The 16,618-nt window shown below is 54.9% G+C and overlaps 1 protein-coding gene across 5 annotated transcripts in view; it reads left to right on the forward strand.

Annotated features, from left to right (window-relative positions):
* Actn4 (actinin alpha 4) overlaps positions 1 to 16,618 on the forward strand; it is a 67,168-nt gene that overhangs the window by 43,997 nt on the left and 6,553 nt on the right. For 3 of the 5 annotated variants that reach the window (XM_020178599.2, XM_074057181.1, XM_020178600.2), the window contains exons 4-12: positions 1,300 to 1,386; positions 2,190 to 2,277; positions 4,619 to 4,697; positions 5,769 to 5,850; positions 6,556 to 6,641; positions 10,248 to 10,340; positions 11,691 to 11,921; positions 12,355 to 12,502; positions 15,617 to 15,767. In XM_020178599.2, coding sequence (XP_020034188.1) covers positions 1,300 to 1,386; positions 2,190 to 2,277; positions 4,619 to 4,697; positions 5,769 to 5,850; positions 6,556 to 6,641; positions 10,248 to 10,340; positions 11,691 to 11,921; positions 12,355 to 12,502; positions 15,617 to 15,767 — 1,045 coding nt within the window. Of the gene's footprint in view, positions 1 to 1,299; positions 1,387 to 2,189; positions 2,278 to 4,618; positions 4,698 to 5,768; positions 5,851 to 6,555; positions 6,642 to 7,399; positions 7,486 to 10,247; positions 10,341 to 11,690; positions 11,922 to 12,354; positions 12,503 to 15,616; positions 15,768 to 16,618 lie in introns of all 5 variants that reach the window. The other 2 variants (XM_020178601.2, XM_074057180.1) reach the window with 1 other exon arrangement.

Genomic DNA, 16,618 nt, shown 5'->3' on the forward strand with positions numbered 1-16,618 from the left:
CCTGAGCAGCAAGCAGAGCCCAGTTCCTCATCTTGCAAACTGAAAGCCAAAGTGACTTCCAGCTGTCACCTGCTACTCCAGGTGCAGCACCTCCATTGTGGTAATAGGACAGGTTTTTTTTTTTTGCTCATGGCCCTGGGAAGATGGACCCTGGGAAGGGTTCCTCTACTGCTTCCAAACCAAGCCTGCCCTCAGTCTCTCTGTTCCCAAGGATCGGGGAACCAGCAGCTTGCCCTTCACCTTGTTCCTCCGGCTCTTGTCCCACCCTTTCCTCCAAAGCTGTTTTGCCTGGTTGGTGTGTTGAGCTGAGGGGTACCAGATGGCATTGGAGGAGCTAGGCAGGGTAGGGCCTCCATTTGAGAAACCACAAGGAAGCCTAGGCTCCAAGGAGGAGAAGACCCAGCCACTGGAAATGGGACTAGGGCACCTTTGTGGGTGCACAGGTAGTGTGAGTTCCTCAAAGCAGGGAGGACCCTGGCTTAGCCAGCTGTGGTAGTACATGCCTGTAATTCCAGTGTTTGCTCATACGGTTGAGGCAGTAGGCTATTGAGTTCCAGGCCAGCCTGGACCTTGTAAACAAAAAACAAAACAACAAAATAAAGAAAAGAATATCCCTGTTTGGCTTGGCTTGCCGTGGGGCTGCAGCCAGAGGACTGAGTGGGGAATTGGGGCAGGGCTGGTCGTCTGGGACAGACCGCATAGACCTCAAAGTTTTAATAAGGGTGTGACACAAATCTGAGGCAACTGCTGCTGTGTAGAGGTGGACTGTTAGGGTCCATGGGAGGCAGCTGCATCGTGCTCTGGGGAAGGCTGCAGTTCGTGGGCAAGGTGGAAGAAGTATGGCTGGAAAGAAGTGAGTGGCAGGTTCTTAGTAGACAGTACTGAAATATGTGCGCTGACCAAGCAGAGATAAGAAACCATCTATTCGAAGGGTGACACCGCTCACATAAAGGCAAATCTCTGCCAGAGTGGTAGGTACAGTGACAGGCATGAACTAAGGGCCACACAACTGGGACAGCCCTCATGGAGAAGCAGTCCCATGAGCCGGCTGGTGAGAGCTGGCATGCGGTGAAGTCTTTTCAGCCCAGGAAACACATGTACAGAGGCCTGAGGCCCTGGGAAGACTGTGAGAACAGTGCTACATGAACTGTATGAGGCAGGATTCCTCCCAGCAAAGTGGAGAGGCTGTCTGGTGGTCCGACAGGCCTGCAGGTGGGGCCAGAAGGTTGCCTTCAGCACAGCTGAGGAGCCTCACTGTGACTCACAGCCTCCTTTCCTTCTGCTCTTGCCTGCATGCAGAGATTGTGGACGGCAATGCGAAGATGACCCTGGGCATGATCTGGACCATCATCCTAAGGTTTGCCATCCAGGACATCTCCGTGGAAGGTAAGGCACGGCGGAGAGCCGCCTTTTCAAAGCCTTCGTGCTTCCAGCCTCTTCCTTCTTCCTTGGGACTGCCCTGCTCAGGAGTGAGTGCTTAGTGACCACTGTGGACCCCCATTCTCCCTCATGAAGGGGGCCAGGATGAGCAGGCCCATTTTACAGTTCAGCACCTGAGTCACAAGGCAAGCTAGTGATGGTGGCAGGTTTGGGCTGGTTCTTTTTTCATTCGATACCACCTGTAGACCTGGTGGTTCAGGCCATCTAGGAAGGGCTTCACCCTGCCAGCCACTTGTACACTGCAGGAAGAAGAAAACCACTAGCCCAGCATGTGGAGGTGGCTCCTGGGTGCCAAGTTGCAGTGGTGTCTGGGACAGGTGTGTCCCTGTCCTCAGGACTTCCAGTCTGATGCCAGCCAGGCTGTCTGTGAGCAGAAGAGGCCAGGACTGGTGCTCAGGCCTTCTTTGCCATTATGCTGAGGTGGCTAAATGCAGGCTTTGTGGTCAGGGACTCAGCCCAGGTTTGGGTCCTGACTCTATCACTTTCTTGGGCCTGCCTGGGTGGGTGACATCTCGGGACTGGGCCCTGCAGGCTGGCGGCTGGGATACACAGAGATCTATTTGCATCCGGAATGGGAGCGGCTTTGCTTTCAGAGCTGCTGTCAGTGCTATCCTTGTTGCGACGTCTGATGTCCTCTTGCCTGGGGTTGTGTTTGTCCACAGGCTCAGGCTGAAAGTCTTCGTCCAGCTTGGGCTGAGTTCCCAAGGCTTATGTTTGAGCCAGTCTCACTGTCCTTGTGTGTTTTGCAGAGACCTCTGCCAAGGAAGGGCTCCTCCTCTGGTGCCAGCGAAAGACAGCCCCATACAAGAACGTCAATGTTCAGAACTTCCATATCAGGTAACCGCCCCCTTCTCCCATGACCCAAGGTGCATGCCTCCACCTTCCCCATCACTGGCCCCCACAAGTCCTTTGGGAGGTCCCCTGGTCCTCTACAAGGAGAAAACAGCAGCTGCCTGAAGGCAGTAAAACTTGGCACTCCTGTAGGCTTTCTAGAACCGTCTTCCTCACAAGCAAAGTGACTCTCAGAACAACCAAGCTTTTCCCCCACTTTAATGTCTCCAGAGGGAGCAGTCCTTAGGTTGCCATTGTGTTGAATTTAGAGTTGGGGAGATTTGTTCTCCGTCTGCTAAGATGCGTGAGACTTGGCCATCCATGAATCTGCTCTCCCTTGGGTGGGAGAAGAAAAAGAGGTACTCTGTTAGCCAGGTGCCAGTAGCTCATGCCTGTAATCCTGGCTACTTAGAAGGCTCTGGAGGTGGCCCTGAGCTCAGATCTCCCTTGACGTGACTTCCCTCCAAGCCTCTGGGACAGGTCACACAGGGCCTATGAGGTCCACAGAAGTTCTGTGTCTGTGGGCTGTGCAGGGCTCCCTGCACTCTGCCATTAGCAGCACGTGGTTGCCTCCTTACCCCTCCCTTTTTTTATTGCAGAATTCTTTTTGGCTGTACTGGGGTTTGAACTCATGGCCTTGGATTTGCTAGGCAGGCACTCTACCACTTGAGCATGCCCCCAGGCTTTTTTGCTTTAGGTACTTTTCAGATAGGGACTTGAACTTGTGCCTGGATCAGTCTGGACCTCAATCTTCCTATTTATGACTAGCTGAGATGCCAGGCATGCACCATCACACCCAGGTTTTTATTGGTTGAAATAGGGTCTTGCTTGTTTTTTGCCTAGCCTTGAACTGTAATCCTCCTAATCTCCACCTCCCTACTTTTTCTTTCTCACTTTTTGGCAGTGCTGGTGATTGAAATCAGGGCCTCCTAGGCAAGCACTCTACTGCTAAGCCACACTTCTAGTCCTTTTAGTTTGTTTTTCAGAAAGGGTCTCATGCTTTTGCCTGGGTCTGCCTGGGACTGTGATCCTCCTACCTCCACCTCCTGGGTATCTAGGATTGCAGGTATGCATCACCACACCTGGCTTGCTTTTGAGATAGGGTCTCACTAACTGTTGGGCAGGCTGGCCTCCAACCATCATCTTCCTGTCTTCACCTCCATAGCAGGTAGGATTATAGGAGGTGTATATCATCATGCTTACTTGAGACTATCTTTTTAGATGATAAACAAAGCACATTTGCTGAATGAAGGAATAATCAGTGGCCGAGAGAACCATTGCTAAGGAAGGGAAGGTTTTCAGGAATTCTTTGGCAAGGCATGCGCATTGGAGGGAGTCATCTGACAGCATACTTCATCCTCTGGGCCTCACAGGCAGAGGGCAAGCATAGCCCATGGTAGCTAGCGGCCATATAGGCAGCTTTAGCTCACAGCTTTGGAGGCTCAGGCTCAGGCCCTGGTAAGAGCCCCAGCCACGTCACATCATGAAGGGCATCTCTCTGTGTCTCCCGTGCCTCTTCTCTGGGTATCTCCCTCCTTTTCCTCCTGGCGGTGACTGACCGTGTCACTCACTTGCTTAAGTATCGACTCAGTAGCTCCCTGTGACCTGCCTGCTGCTTCCATGGTGGGGGTGCAGAGGACCCACCCCAGGGGAGTTTCCCTACAGCAGAGGACCACAGACAACACAGATGCACACAATCCAGCCACTGGTTCCAGATAGGAGAGGGGCTGTGTAAAGATGGTAGAACAGAGCTAGGGGGTGGAAAGTAACCAGGAGGCTATTCTGAGCAGGGACGATGAGCCTGACCCCAGAGGGAGCCAGTGTCTCGGGGAGGAGGATGTGAGCAGCTTGTGATCTTTTGAGGACCATTTTCTTCCCAAGATCCTCAGGCTAAGCCACATCAGGCACTTAGCCCTTGGTGGGCCAGGTGGGTCATGTCTGCCATGGTATGGGGGGGTCACACAGTACAGGCAATGGCCACCTGCATAGGCCGTCTGTTCAGTGTGGCTCACAGCTAGGCCATCTCCCAAACCAGCAGTCACCAGGACTTGTCAAGTATCAGATACTGGTCTAAGCATTTACTCACTGAATCCTCACAATCGCCCTATGAGTTAGTTACTGTTACTGTCTCAGTTTTACAGGCATGGAAACCAAAGTAGCAGCAGACCTTGGCACTTGAGCCCAGGCTTGGGCTCTTGAGGTTATTCTCATAGCCACCCTGCCATCCATGTCCCTACAGTGCCTGCAACATGCTAACCCCTCCATAAATGAGCACTAGTAACTGCTGCGGGTGCTTGAGTCATCAGGTGTCAGGTGCCACCTCGTAACCTATGCCTTTTCTCCCCAGTTGGAAGGATGGTCTGGCCTTCAATGCCCTGATCCACCGGCACAGACCAGAGCTGATTGAGTATGACAAACTGAGAAAGGTATGCATCTCAGCCCCTTCCACGGCCTAACTCTGGGCCCCATCCCAGTGGCTTTTCATTGCTAACTTCCACGTGCAGGTTCCATGTACAGCTGGGAGGCCTGAAAGAGCCTTGTGTCAGCTCTCCCCAGTCCCTGACTTTTGGCTGACTTTCACCTCCCCTGCTCCTTTGGGGACTGTTCTATCTTCCTCCATGGACATTGTAACCAACCAGGGCTATTTTAGGGCCTGTCCAGCATGCCTTCTAACTCCTCTTCTTTGACCTTCTGGATTTAAGAAGCATTCTTTCTCTGCCCATGGGGAGGAGAGGAGGGAATTGCAAACCATCCCCACCAGCCACCATTTCCTGTGCAGTCTTACTCTGATCTGAAAGAGCCAGCCCTGCCTTTAAGAGCTCCTGGCCTCCAGGGAAGGCAGGAAAGTGTGTCTAAAGCAGCCAGCCACACAAGGCGGGGCATGTGTTCTCAGGCCAACAGGTGGCAGGGCCTGGGCCCACAGCCTCTGCAGAAGTAGATGCTTCTGAGCTGCCATATTTGGGAAGAATTCTGCCCTGCAGGGAGCAGCGTGGGGTTAGAGGCAGACACACCTCACCTGTTGTGGTGCAGTGGGACAGGAGTCTGCTTCTGGCTGGATACTAGTGAGGGCGGCAAAGATAAGCTGCGACGGGCTCTGCTCTTGCAGCGTGGGGAGCCCATGAAGGACAGTGGGTGGTCTCAGGAGGGTGACATGAGTGCTCTCACTGCATTGCTCTCAGACCAGACCTGGACCGCACCTGTCAGGTTCCAGAGCATGGTGTTAAGCTGAGGTCCCAGGATGACTGGGAAGTCTATGAAAAGTACATATTTTTTCTGGAGAAAGTAGGCCCATAGCTTGCCCCACTTTGGGTAGGAATTGAATTCATCCAGGTTTGCCCTCCTCCTGCCCACACAGCACACATGGCTGAGAATTCCTAAGAATGATTTGCAGCCCCATCCCTCAGGCCTCCCCATTCCCAGGCCAGCCCTTGTACCCTTCTGGCCCTGGGTCCTGCCCCTGATGGAATTCTTCCTGCTTCCCCCACCCACCTCCCCAGGATGACCCAGTCACCAACCTGAACAATGCCTTTGAAGTGGCGGAGAAATATCTAGACATCCCCAAGATGTTGGATGCAGAGGGTAAGTACATCTGTTATGTTCAGTCAACAAACACCATATTACCCAGGAGCCTCATCTGAGTAGGCCTGGTTTTGGGCAAGGGCCTTTGAGCTCATCAAAACTTAGGAGTAACCTCAGGGCTGAATGGATCTGGGTGAACCAGGGACAGTACTGTCACTCTGGGAGCCTGAGTAAGGATAGGCTGAGCCTGGGCTGGCCAGATGCATTCAGAGAGAGAGAAGGGCAGGGAAAGGAGTGCTCTCTGGGGGCCACACCTGAGGACAGGGCTCAGGACCTGGCAAATTGACCAAAGAGGGCCGACTCCTGGCTTCCACAGCCAGCCCAGACTCTTCTCTCCCTGCCTGCAGCAGGCACTAAGCCTAGCACCCACCAGGGTGGAATGTTTTGTTTTTCTCTTCCGGCTTTGCTCCGTTTCCCAGCCAGCATCACCCTAGCCATGACCCGGGTCTCTGGCTCCATGACCTGGAGTTCACTGTTCTGCGCCCCTTGAGGCCACTCTCAGAGAAAGGAAGCAGCCTCATTTTAGTTCAGTTCCCACAACCCTGGCCTTTCCTGAGACATGGCATGATGGGGGGAGAGCTGGATGAGCCCACCTAAATCACAGGTCCTTCTCCTGGCATGGTCGTGGCCTCCAGAGCCCATGGGTCCTGGCGACGACACCCCTACACCCACTCGGGCAGTTTAACCGTTGTTGTTCACTTGCAGACATCGTGAACACGGCCCGGCCCGACGAGAAGGCCATAATGACCTATGTGTCCAGCTTCTACCATGCCTTTTCAGGAGCGCAGAAGGTACCGGGCAGGCCAGGCAGGCCGCCTCTCTGCCACCGCCCAATGCCGCGGCTGCTCTCGCCTCCCATGCTCATCTCATTTCTCTTGCAGACAGCAGTGGCCTCTCTCCAACTGGAAGCCACCCACACTCCTGGGCAGCGCTGCCTGCTCACCCTTGCTCTCGGTGTCTGTTTAGCCCTCATCTGTGAATGGGTAGAGAGAAGTGAGCAGCAGAGGAGAGGCACAAGCCAAAAGCCAGGAACAGAGAGCTTGATGCACTCTGACAACCTCAGCAGACTTAGGTTTTTTTTGTTTTTGAGATAGAGTCTCACTGTGTAGCCCAGCTGGGTTTAAACTCCAGATCCTGCTGCTTCAGCCTCCCCAGTACTGGGATTATGAATGTGCACCACCATGCCCAGCACCATTTGGTGTTTTGTGCCACGGTGGTAGGTAGATTACACATGATATGGTCCCATATACATTTTAGAACAAAAACAGCACTTGGCTCCTTCAGCCCAAAATGAAGCTGCTTTTATAGAGGCCTTGGATAGCCTGTTTCAAACCTGGGCCTGGTTTAAAAGAAAGCCCTCATTCAGACCCTCGTCCTCCTCTCTACACACCATAGCAGGCTGCGCCCACCCAGGCCTGAGGAGCTGGCTTCCAGTCCAGAGCAAGCGCGATTCCTCCCGCATGAGCCTCCGGCCAGCTGGCCACCTACCCTCCTGTGTCTTTCACTCTCTCCTGCCTCTCTCTTTCTCTCTCTCTCTCTCTCTGCGCAGATATTGTGGGCACTCTGAGGCCAGATGAGAAGGCTGTCATGACTTACGTGTCCTGCTTCTACCACGCTTTCTCGGGGGCCCAGAAGGTGAGCTGGGGGTGGGGAGGATCCCTTGCTGCTGTGGCTGCAGACGTGCCCTCTCTGTCATCCTCACGTCATTGCCATCTGTCTACGTGTGCTTGGAACGTGGAATCAGAAGTCTCACCTGGGGCAAACTTCCCATGACCTTGGGGCCCCAGTGCCTCCCGCTGTTTGGCCAGTGCTGACCTGTGCCTAGTTCCCACAGGTGCTCTCTGTGTACATCCCTGTGAGGCAGGTGGTGTTGTCCCAGACTGTCTGGCAAGGGAGCAGAAGCCCAGCACCACCATAGATGGCAGAACTGACATGCCCCTTCTTGCCATGATCACCACCAGGGCCGCCTGCCTGTTGTGCTCTCACTGGAAGCCCTGCGGGCCCCTCATGGGGCTTCTGCAGCTCCTTCCCACCCCCTCTAGAAGAGCCAGCGCCAACAGAGCAGGCAGAAGCATTCCTTCCCAGCGTGGTTCTCCCTGAGCCCAGCTGGACTCCTTTCCGGTGCTGTCATTTTTCCTGCTGTCTGGAGTATCTGGGCAGCCACCTGCTTCTGCTGACTGGACTTCCTGTTAGCAGCTGATATGTAGGCCAAGGAGGGGAGGAACCTGTGCTGTTTATTCAACACTTATTACACTCTGAGCCCTCCAGCAGGGCTGGATGCCTGAACCCCATATGAAAGGAAAGAAAACTGAAGTTAAGGGAAGCTGAGAGCTGTTCCTGAAGTCACAGAGTGACCCACTCTGCCATTCCTCTGTGGACACCTTAGAGACTAGACAGGCTTGTCTGTGGCCTGCCTTGCCACTTCTTGGCAGTGTGCCCTTGGATAGGTCATCTGGCCCAAGTTTCCCCGTCTGTGAAATGGGGTCACACCAGCACCTTGCACAGGATTGTTCTCAGAGTGGCAAGCAAAGACTTAGAATGGTCCTGGTATAATAGTGCTCCATGAATGGCTAGGGGGTTATGGCGGCCTGCAGGATGCTCTGCCTAACTGAGGGGGGGCGGTCTTCTCGACCCCAACCAGATGAGCATGTTTGGGACCCTGTCACCACTTATCTACCCAGTGTGTGATTAGGGCTTCTGTCTGGTGTGTTTTGCTGGAAGGCACAGCAGGGAGCAGAGAGGGCACACCTCCCACTCTAGTAGGAAGGCCAGGTAACAATGAGCAGAGGGAGAAGATGCCTCGCCATGACCCCCAGTTAGCAGAATGGTGGCCTTTGCACCTACCCTATAGGCCTCCCTGCCTATCCCATTGCCTACGCAGGATTGTTTTCTGTTCTACGTAAATGTCCTCTGTGTTTGGAGTTGAACTTGGTCATGGTAGTAGAGGGAGCATTGGGGGATTGTGGAGCAGGTACTAGAAGGAAAGCCCAGGTCAGGGCCATGAAGGTTTTGAGGCAGCTGAGCCCAGAAGGCTTGTTGCCCACTCCTCCTGTGAAGGATCAACGCCAGCTTATGGGCTTGTTCAGGGAAGGGAGAGCTGGACTCAGGCTAGAGTCATCCTTCTAGCTACGAATTGGCCTCTTGGGCCAGCCTTGCAGTGCCCGTTTTTTGTTTTTGCTGCTGTCTTTTCCTCAGAACCTCCATCCAGTTTCTTCAAAGAGTGTTCTCTTGGCTTTTTGTTTCGTAAATACAGAGCAAACCCCAGGCCCAGTGCTGAGTGTGCCATGCTTTCCCAGTAGTGTGTTTCCAGTATCCTTCTGCTCATGCATTTCTCTCAGTAACTCTGAGTACCTGACAGGCCCTGAACCCTGAGCTGGGGACCAGGGATTCAGCAGGAAACAACACACTACTGGCCGGCAGCACCCCTGGCAGCAGAATAGGGTTGAGCTTGGGATGCCAGGTGTTGCCCAGTCAGAGGTCAGGAGCTGGCCCCTGTGACTCACCACTGCTGTGCCCCTGACTGTGCTCCTGCCCTCGGGTGGGCTGCTGTTCCCTGCCTAGGCCTGTGAGCCTCCCCAGGTGCTCTTGAATGTGTCCTACAGCATGATGCAGGGGTGTGCACGCACTCACGCCAGCAAGGCTATCCTGTCCCTCCCCACCTGTCCCTGTGCTGTGTGCGGATGGGAGAGGCCAGGCAAGGTGCCAGCTCCCAAGCCTCTCTGTTTTCCTCCCCATCACTCTGTAGACCCTCCTCACTATTTCTGTTCCTGTTCTGTTGCCGTTCCAACTCCTCTCGGACCCTTTCTGGGCTTCCTGAAAGGTACCTGGTCTCTCCTGTGTGGCGCCTCCCCCTGTACCACACCTTACACTCTCCCGCAAGATGAGGCAGGAAACACCTGTAGTTCTGAACAAGGGCTGACTCCCCATCTCCACCACCCGCACTCTTCCCTTCTGTCCCCACAAGCTCCTGGTAACATACCCATCTGTGAGGGAAGAAGGAAGAGGCTGAGCATGCTCTGCCTGCACACTGCGCACCATGCTGCTCCCGGGTAACAGCACCCACCTCTGCAGGCCCCACTCTCCAGGTTTCAGCCTCAGGTCGTGGTCCTTTTTGTGAGCTGGCTCTCAGAGGTGGGAGGTCTCCCCATCCTTCTTGGTGTGCTAAGGGCCCAGCTCACTAGGCAGGAGCATTTGACAGTAAGCCAAGGGTGCCATGACAACCTGTTAGGACACTGTCACTCAAGGCCATCTTGCTGGAGCTGCACTTCCTCTCCTTGCCCTCCTTCCCCTCCTTGGGGAAGTTTCCTCCTTGGGACATTCTGCTTTCAGGGGACATTCTTGTCAGGAGGGAGGGTCACCAGCCCCAGGCAGCTCTGACTCTGCTTCCCCCACCCCAGGCTGAGACTGCTGCCAACCGGATCTGCAAGGTGCTGGCTGTGAACCAGGAGAATGAACATCTGATGGAAGACTATGAGCGGCTGGCCAGCGATGTGAGTGCACACACACATTCCACCCCCGCCACCAGAGTCACCTCTTGTGACCTGTGGTCAGAGATCAGTGTGCAACCTTTTGGTTTGGCAGCAGAAGGCTAAAGGTCAGACTGGTAGCTGCCATGTCAGAGGGCTTTGGGTCTGGAGATTGAGTTCCTACAGATAGGCTCAATTTAAGCTTCCAGAGAGCAGGTGTTTGTCCTTCAGAACCAGTGTTCTCAGACTGAGATTTTGTGGACCAGGAAGACTTGAAAAGTATTTGACAGCCAGCCCAGAGTAGCCAACTTTTTCTTTTCCCTTTTTTTTTTTTTTGTGGTACTGGGGATTGAATTCAGGGTCTCACGCTTGCTAGTTAAGTGCTCTCCCACTTGTGCCATGCACACAGTCTTTTTGCTTTCAGTTTATTTCTCAGATAGGGTCTCATACTTTACCTGGGCCAGTCTCAGACCTCGATCCTCCTATCTTTGCCTCCCAAGTAGCTGAAATTACAGGCATGCACCAACCACCTTGCCCAGTTTAGGTGAACTTTTTAGTTTGCCTTGTTGAGGATGTTGTACAGAGGCAAAACTAGGGGCTGGGGATGTAGCTCTGTGGTAGAGTGCTGGCTTAATACGCACAAGGCCCTGGGCTCCATCCCCACTAAAGCCAAAAACGCAAAACTACCACCTGGGATGCCTCTCCTTACTAATCTTAACACAAGGCAAAAGGACCTGTTCTCAGGGCCTAGCTTTTGCCAAGGAAAAGCCATTGGCACTAAGCATAAAGGTGCACACTGCTGAGGCCATCTCCATCCTTGGCAGGTTGGCTTTGGGACCCACTTCTCCTAGCATGTTTGTGCTACAAAGTAACTTGACTTTACTTTTCTCTAATTGTAGAACATCCAGTCTGTCTGTCTGTCTCACTCTTCCTCACCCCATCAAAATCACAGTAGCTCATGAGAACACACGTGACTTTCCTTTTCAGTCTCTACTGTCTTGTCCCAGGCCACCCAAGTAAGGAGGGCACTTACCAGTCTATGAGCTAGGCAGAGCAAGGCTCTCAAGACAGCTGAGCCCAGGGAGCCAGTGGCCATGCATCATGTGACAGTGTGGAGGGGGCTTTGAGTTGAGACCATCCACTTAGACCTGGGAAAGGAAGACCGAGGGCAAAGGCATGAACAAGAAGTAGACAGAGACAGAGACCAGCACAGTGGTTCCCAGGAGTGGCACACGTTCCCAGAATTTGGGTTGGGGAATGGGCAACCCTGAAGACTGGGCCTTCAGGGTCCAGATCCCATGTGCCCTTGAGCTGGGTGTGACCCTGTCAGTGCACTCCCTGCAAAGGTTGCCATGGCTTCTTGTGGGCCCACAGCTGCTGGAGTGGATCCGGCGCACTATCCCCTGGCTGGAGGACCGCGTGCCCCAGAAGACCATCCAGGAGATGCAGCAGAAGCTGGAGGATTTCCGCGACTACCGGCGCGTGCACAAGCCACCCAAGGTGCAGGAGAAGTGCCAGCTGGAGATCAACTTCAACACGCTGCAGACCAAGCTGCGCCTCAGCAACCGGCCTGCCTTCATGCCCTCCGAGGGCAGGATGGTCTCGGTGAGTACCCGCTGGGGCTCTGGAGCAGGTTGGCTGTCAGGCTCAGCATGACTCCAGAGTGCCTCCAAACCCCCTCTGGTCTGCTATTTGGCCAATGTCATCTATACTAAAACCCACAGCCTCTGGGGGCATGGCGGGGTGAGGGCTGTGCTCACCACTTTACTACGTTCCCCCTACCTGGATCTCCCAAGGTTTTAACACTCCCTTCCCCACACACAGCATGGCTTGTGTGGAATCATTAGTATCTGAACCCCTGTACCAGCACCTTTGGCTCCTGTAGCCTCATCCGCTCCATCAGTCCACCTTCCAGAACTCACGTTCATTTCGTTAGTCCCAAGCAGTTGCACCTGTGTGTGCCAGCCTGGGTCAGCCCACACACCCAGCAAGGTGGGGTCAGACAGGCCTCCATCAGCATCCCTCTCTTGCCCCACAGGACATCAACAACGGCTGGCAACACCTGGAGCAGGCCGAGAAAGGCTATGAGGAGTGGCTGCTAAACGAGATCCGCAGGCTGGAGCGGCTCGACCACCTGGCAGAGAAGTTTCGGCAGAAGGCCTCCATCCACGAGGCCTGGACTGACGGTGCGCTCCTCCCCACACCCTCACTCCATCCCTGGTGCTCAAGACGCACTCACACGCGCGCCTGTGCTGGGTGGGATCCGCTGGGCACCTTTCTAATTGGAAATTTAGCTTTGGTTCACCTGGCCCTGGGCAGCAAGGCACACTTGGGGCCAGGATGGCCCAGTCTACTCTAGCCTCAGAGGTTACTCGTGCGTGGCCCTTCCTGAGTTATCTGTGATCAGCCATCTAGGAACACAGCTGGCGGGCTGGCGGAGTGGCCCTAGCAAGCGTGAGGCCCTGAGTTCAAACCTCACTTCTGCAAAAACAAAAGAATCAAGAAATACAGCATAGCCCCCTCCCACTCTTTCTCTTCATGGTCCCTCTGCTGGGCCACTTTGCTGTGGCTTCTCTGAGGACAGTTTCCATTCCTGGCACCCATGTTCAGCCAGTCTGCCTGCCCTCTCCCACACACTCTGAGGCTGTGGGCTTTATACTGAAGAGGCCATGCTGGATGGGTTTGTGTCCCCAGCTCGATCATTAAGGGCCTGACCAGGGAGTTGCTGCCTGGCTTCACTGCCTGACCTGTAGATGGTGCTCATTGACTGCCAGCTGCTGCCCCGTGAGCTCCTTCTGGCCTCCACCCTGCCCAGAGCCTCTTTCCAGGGGCCTCCCCCAGCAGGTCACTTCTCCTAAAGGGACAGCATTGCCTCCCATTTCTCAGCAGCCTGCAGCTGCTAGTCCCCTTGGCTCAGGGTGTAGAATTCCATCACGTCCTTGGCCCTCATTCAGGACCCACACCATGGTTGAGAGTCCAGATCCCAAGGGGCTGAAAGCCCTCAGAAAACTGCCAGTGCCTGGGAAAGCAAAAGAGCCGAGTTCAACCCCCACCACCACAAAACAAGCACTCCCTCCCACCTCCTGACCCTCCTGCCACCACTGCCCAGCTGCTTCACACTTATTTGCTAGCCCCATACAGCTTCCTCCCACTCCCAGTTCCCCCAAGTTACTCGCTGAGCACTGGCATCTCCAGTCCCCCCGCCTCCACACTCCCTGCTATGTGGGCAGGCAGTCCCAACTCTAGCCAGATGTCAGGATCCCTACCCAGAGGTAACATGGGTAGCTGCACCCACCTCTCCTGTTCCTGGCTATGGCCCAGCTCATGCCCTCCCATTAGCTCGGCCTGCTGTCTAGCAGCAGCTGTGAGACAGAGCAACCCCTAATCCCTTCTGTGCTGGGAAAGAATGTGAATGCAGTGGGAGAGGTAGTGAGAGGCAGCTAGGCTGGGCAGCGAGCCTTATGGGGAGGGTGTGTGGCTGTGATGCCATCTTGTGGGGAATGGGGGTGGCATTTAGTTCATTCTTTTGTTCCTTAATTCCAAAGACCTCAGTTGCCTCCCTGTGCCTGGCCCTGTGCACAGTGCTTTCCTCAGGCAAGCAGCAGACTTTTGCCCAAGGGCACATGATGTATCTAGTCCCTCCAGGGCAGCTCTGGGCATCACCCCTGTGGAAGAGCCCTTCTGGGGAAGCTCTTCCATGCTGCCTAGGGCTCCAGGAAGATGGTTTCCTGAGGCTGAAGGCATGGGTATGATGCTCCCTCCCCAGGCCTGAGGGCGAGTAGACAGTAGCTCAGCCTGGGGCCAGGACCAGTCTGGTTCAGTAACTTCCGTACACTCCTGCCCCGTGGCCGGGCATCCACCTCCCCCTCAGGCACTTTGTCTTGCCCTCCCATCACCTGAGGTTCTCAGGGAGGCCTACAGGCTCTCAGTCCTGACCCAAAGCCTGTCCTCTGAATTGCCAGTTACACAGCTCTGAGGGCAGGCTGGCCTCAGAGCCCTCTCTGTGGTGCTGGGGCCTGATTAGGGCAGCCTCCATATCCCTGCGGGGAGGGGCTCAGGGCTGGCTTGAACCACCGTCTCTGTACCCACAGTGCAGTGGTGAGGGTCCCTAGATGCTTCTCAGGGATTTGGATGGCCGGGAATAACACCGAACAACCCCCCTACCACCCTGCCCCGTGGTCTGATCCAAGGCAGTCAGCTGTAGCCTGTTCGCTGGTTCTTCCCAGGACGCCCTCACCAGCTCCCAGCTGCAAATGCTGAGGTGGGAGCGTGGACTGCTATTTCTGGTTCCTACCCTGTGAAAAAGAAACAGTGTGGAAAAGGGAATTGCAAGCTTTCCTTGTGGTTAAGCCTCCTGCCTAGGACAGGGGTGGCAGGGCCCATGCAGTCCGTCTCCCAGACCCTCTCCAAGGGGTGACTGGTAGTTGCCAAACAGACGAGGCTGGGGTGAGATGAAGGTAGTACTGTACTGGCTTCATGCCTGCCACATTCTCAAACGTTGCCTCAGTGAAATAGACTAGGCCAATGCCACGGACAGAGAACTGGGCCCTGGGCTCTGGGTAGGCATCTCTTTGTCAGGTGCTCTGGGCAGAGCTAAAGGTGATCTGAGCTGCCAGTTCAGTGAGGCCCGAGGGGATTCTCTGAAGCTGGGGTCATGATGGCCTTCCCAGGTTGGCATCTCCCCTGCTTCCCTGTGTGAACTTTTGTTTCTGTTCCTGGGTGTGTAATTAGCCTGGCTCCAGGACTAATAACAGTGTTCCCTCCTTCAAAGGGCCTAACTATGGCCCGCCCACCATATAGGAAGCCAGAGCACCGTGTGGCTGGGCCCAGGGATGGGCGATAAGACTACCATGCAAGGAACCTGGCTGCAGAGAGCCATTAGCAGCAGGGGGCCAGCTCCTATGGGAACCCAGACTCCAGTGCTTTCCCTCTTCTGATCCCGCTGGGGCGTGGGCTTCAAGCCCAGGACCTTCTCCCATCATAACCCTCCAGAAATGGGTGTCTAGCTTTCCAGCCATGGAATCAATATCCCATTCTTAGGTTTCCTGACAGTGAAGGACTCTCGGTGTAGAATGTATGAGTTGAGTTGAGTTAACTGTCTCAGGCCCACAGACTCCAAAATGTCTTCTAGGTCTATTTAGAACAGTTGTCCCTGGAGGGCAAGGAAGGTTCTAGGAGTTTCTAGGCTTCATGGCATCATCTTCAGTCAGGATGAATATGGGGTCCATGCATCCCCCACCCCTGCTGGACAGTCCTAGGGCTGCTGTACTGTTGTCCACAAGCCTGTGCTCTCCCTCCAGGGAAGGAAGCCATGCTGAAGCACCGGGACTATGAGACGGCCACACTGTCGGACATCAAAGCCCTCATCCGCAAGCACGAGGCCTTTGAGAGTGACCTGGCCGCACACCAGGACCGGGTGGAGCAGATTGCCGCCATTGCCCAGGAGCTCAAGTATGTGAGGGTCCATGGTGTCTGTCACCAGCCTCCTGCCTGTATCCTGCCTAGAGCACTGTCTGTGGCATCCTGAGGCCCAGATGACCTGGAGTGGGGTTCCAGCCCTTAACCTTCACCTCCTCCCAGATACCCGAGAGGGGCCTTTTGGGATGAGAGGCCTTTGCCCATCCTTCCAGCCCTGGATGAGAAACACAAGGGATCTAGATTCTCCAACAGAGGGAAGTCTCTGGCCTCTGGCTCCTGTGGAGAAGGCTGCTTAACCTGCACTGCCCCAGCTGCTCCTCCCCAAGGGAACTGGGTGACACAGTGGGCCCATTGTTCTGCCAGCCCGTTCCCTCTCGCTCAGAATACGCTTATTGTAAGGGCTTCCAGGGGCCGATCCTTTCCCCACCCCAGTCAGATAAACTTGTGTGCACAATTAGTACACTGCGCCTCTGGAGCCAATGAATGGGGCCTTATTCCACCACAGAGGCCAGGCCAGCAGTGGGGAGGGCCCCCGGTGTGGGAGGCCCAGGCCATTACTTCATGGAAAATGCACAGGGCTCCCAAAATAGCCGTCTGCTCAAAAATAGGACCCTTGGCTGGAGCTGTCCTTCCAACAGATACTCCCGCCTGCCACAGTCATCCCCAAAGTCTGCTGTTCTGTAAGGCTGGGTGCCCCGACACCAGCAGAACCCCAGGGGGGGGGGGCACTTTCTTTCTGACCCCTCCCCCCCCACTGCCCTCAGGCTTTGTGGTTTCCATTGCCTACCAGAGGCAGAGGACTGTGGGCCATTGGTACTGGGAACTGTAGTGCCTGTATTTAACCCCACAGGGGTACTCTGGGGGCATGTATGTCTAGACCAAAG

The sequence above is a fragment of the Castor canadensis genome, chromosome 16, assembly GCF_047511655.1.
Source record: "Castor canadensis chromosome 16, mCasCan1.hap1v2, whole genome shotgun sequence".
In the NCBI taxonomy this organism is placed as follows: domain Eukaryota; kingdom Metazoa; phylum Chordata; class Mammalia; order Rodentia; family Castoridae; genus Castor; species Castor canadensis.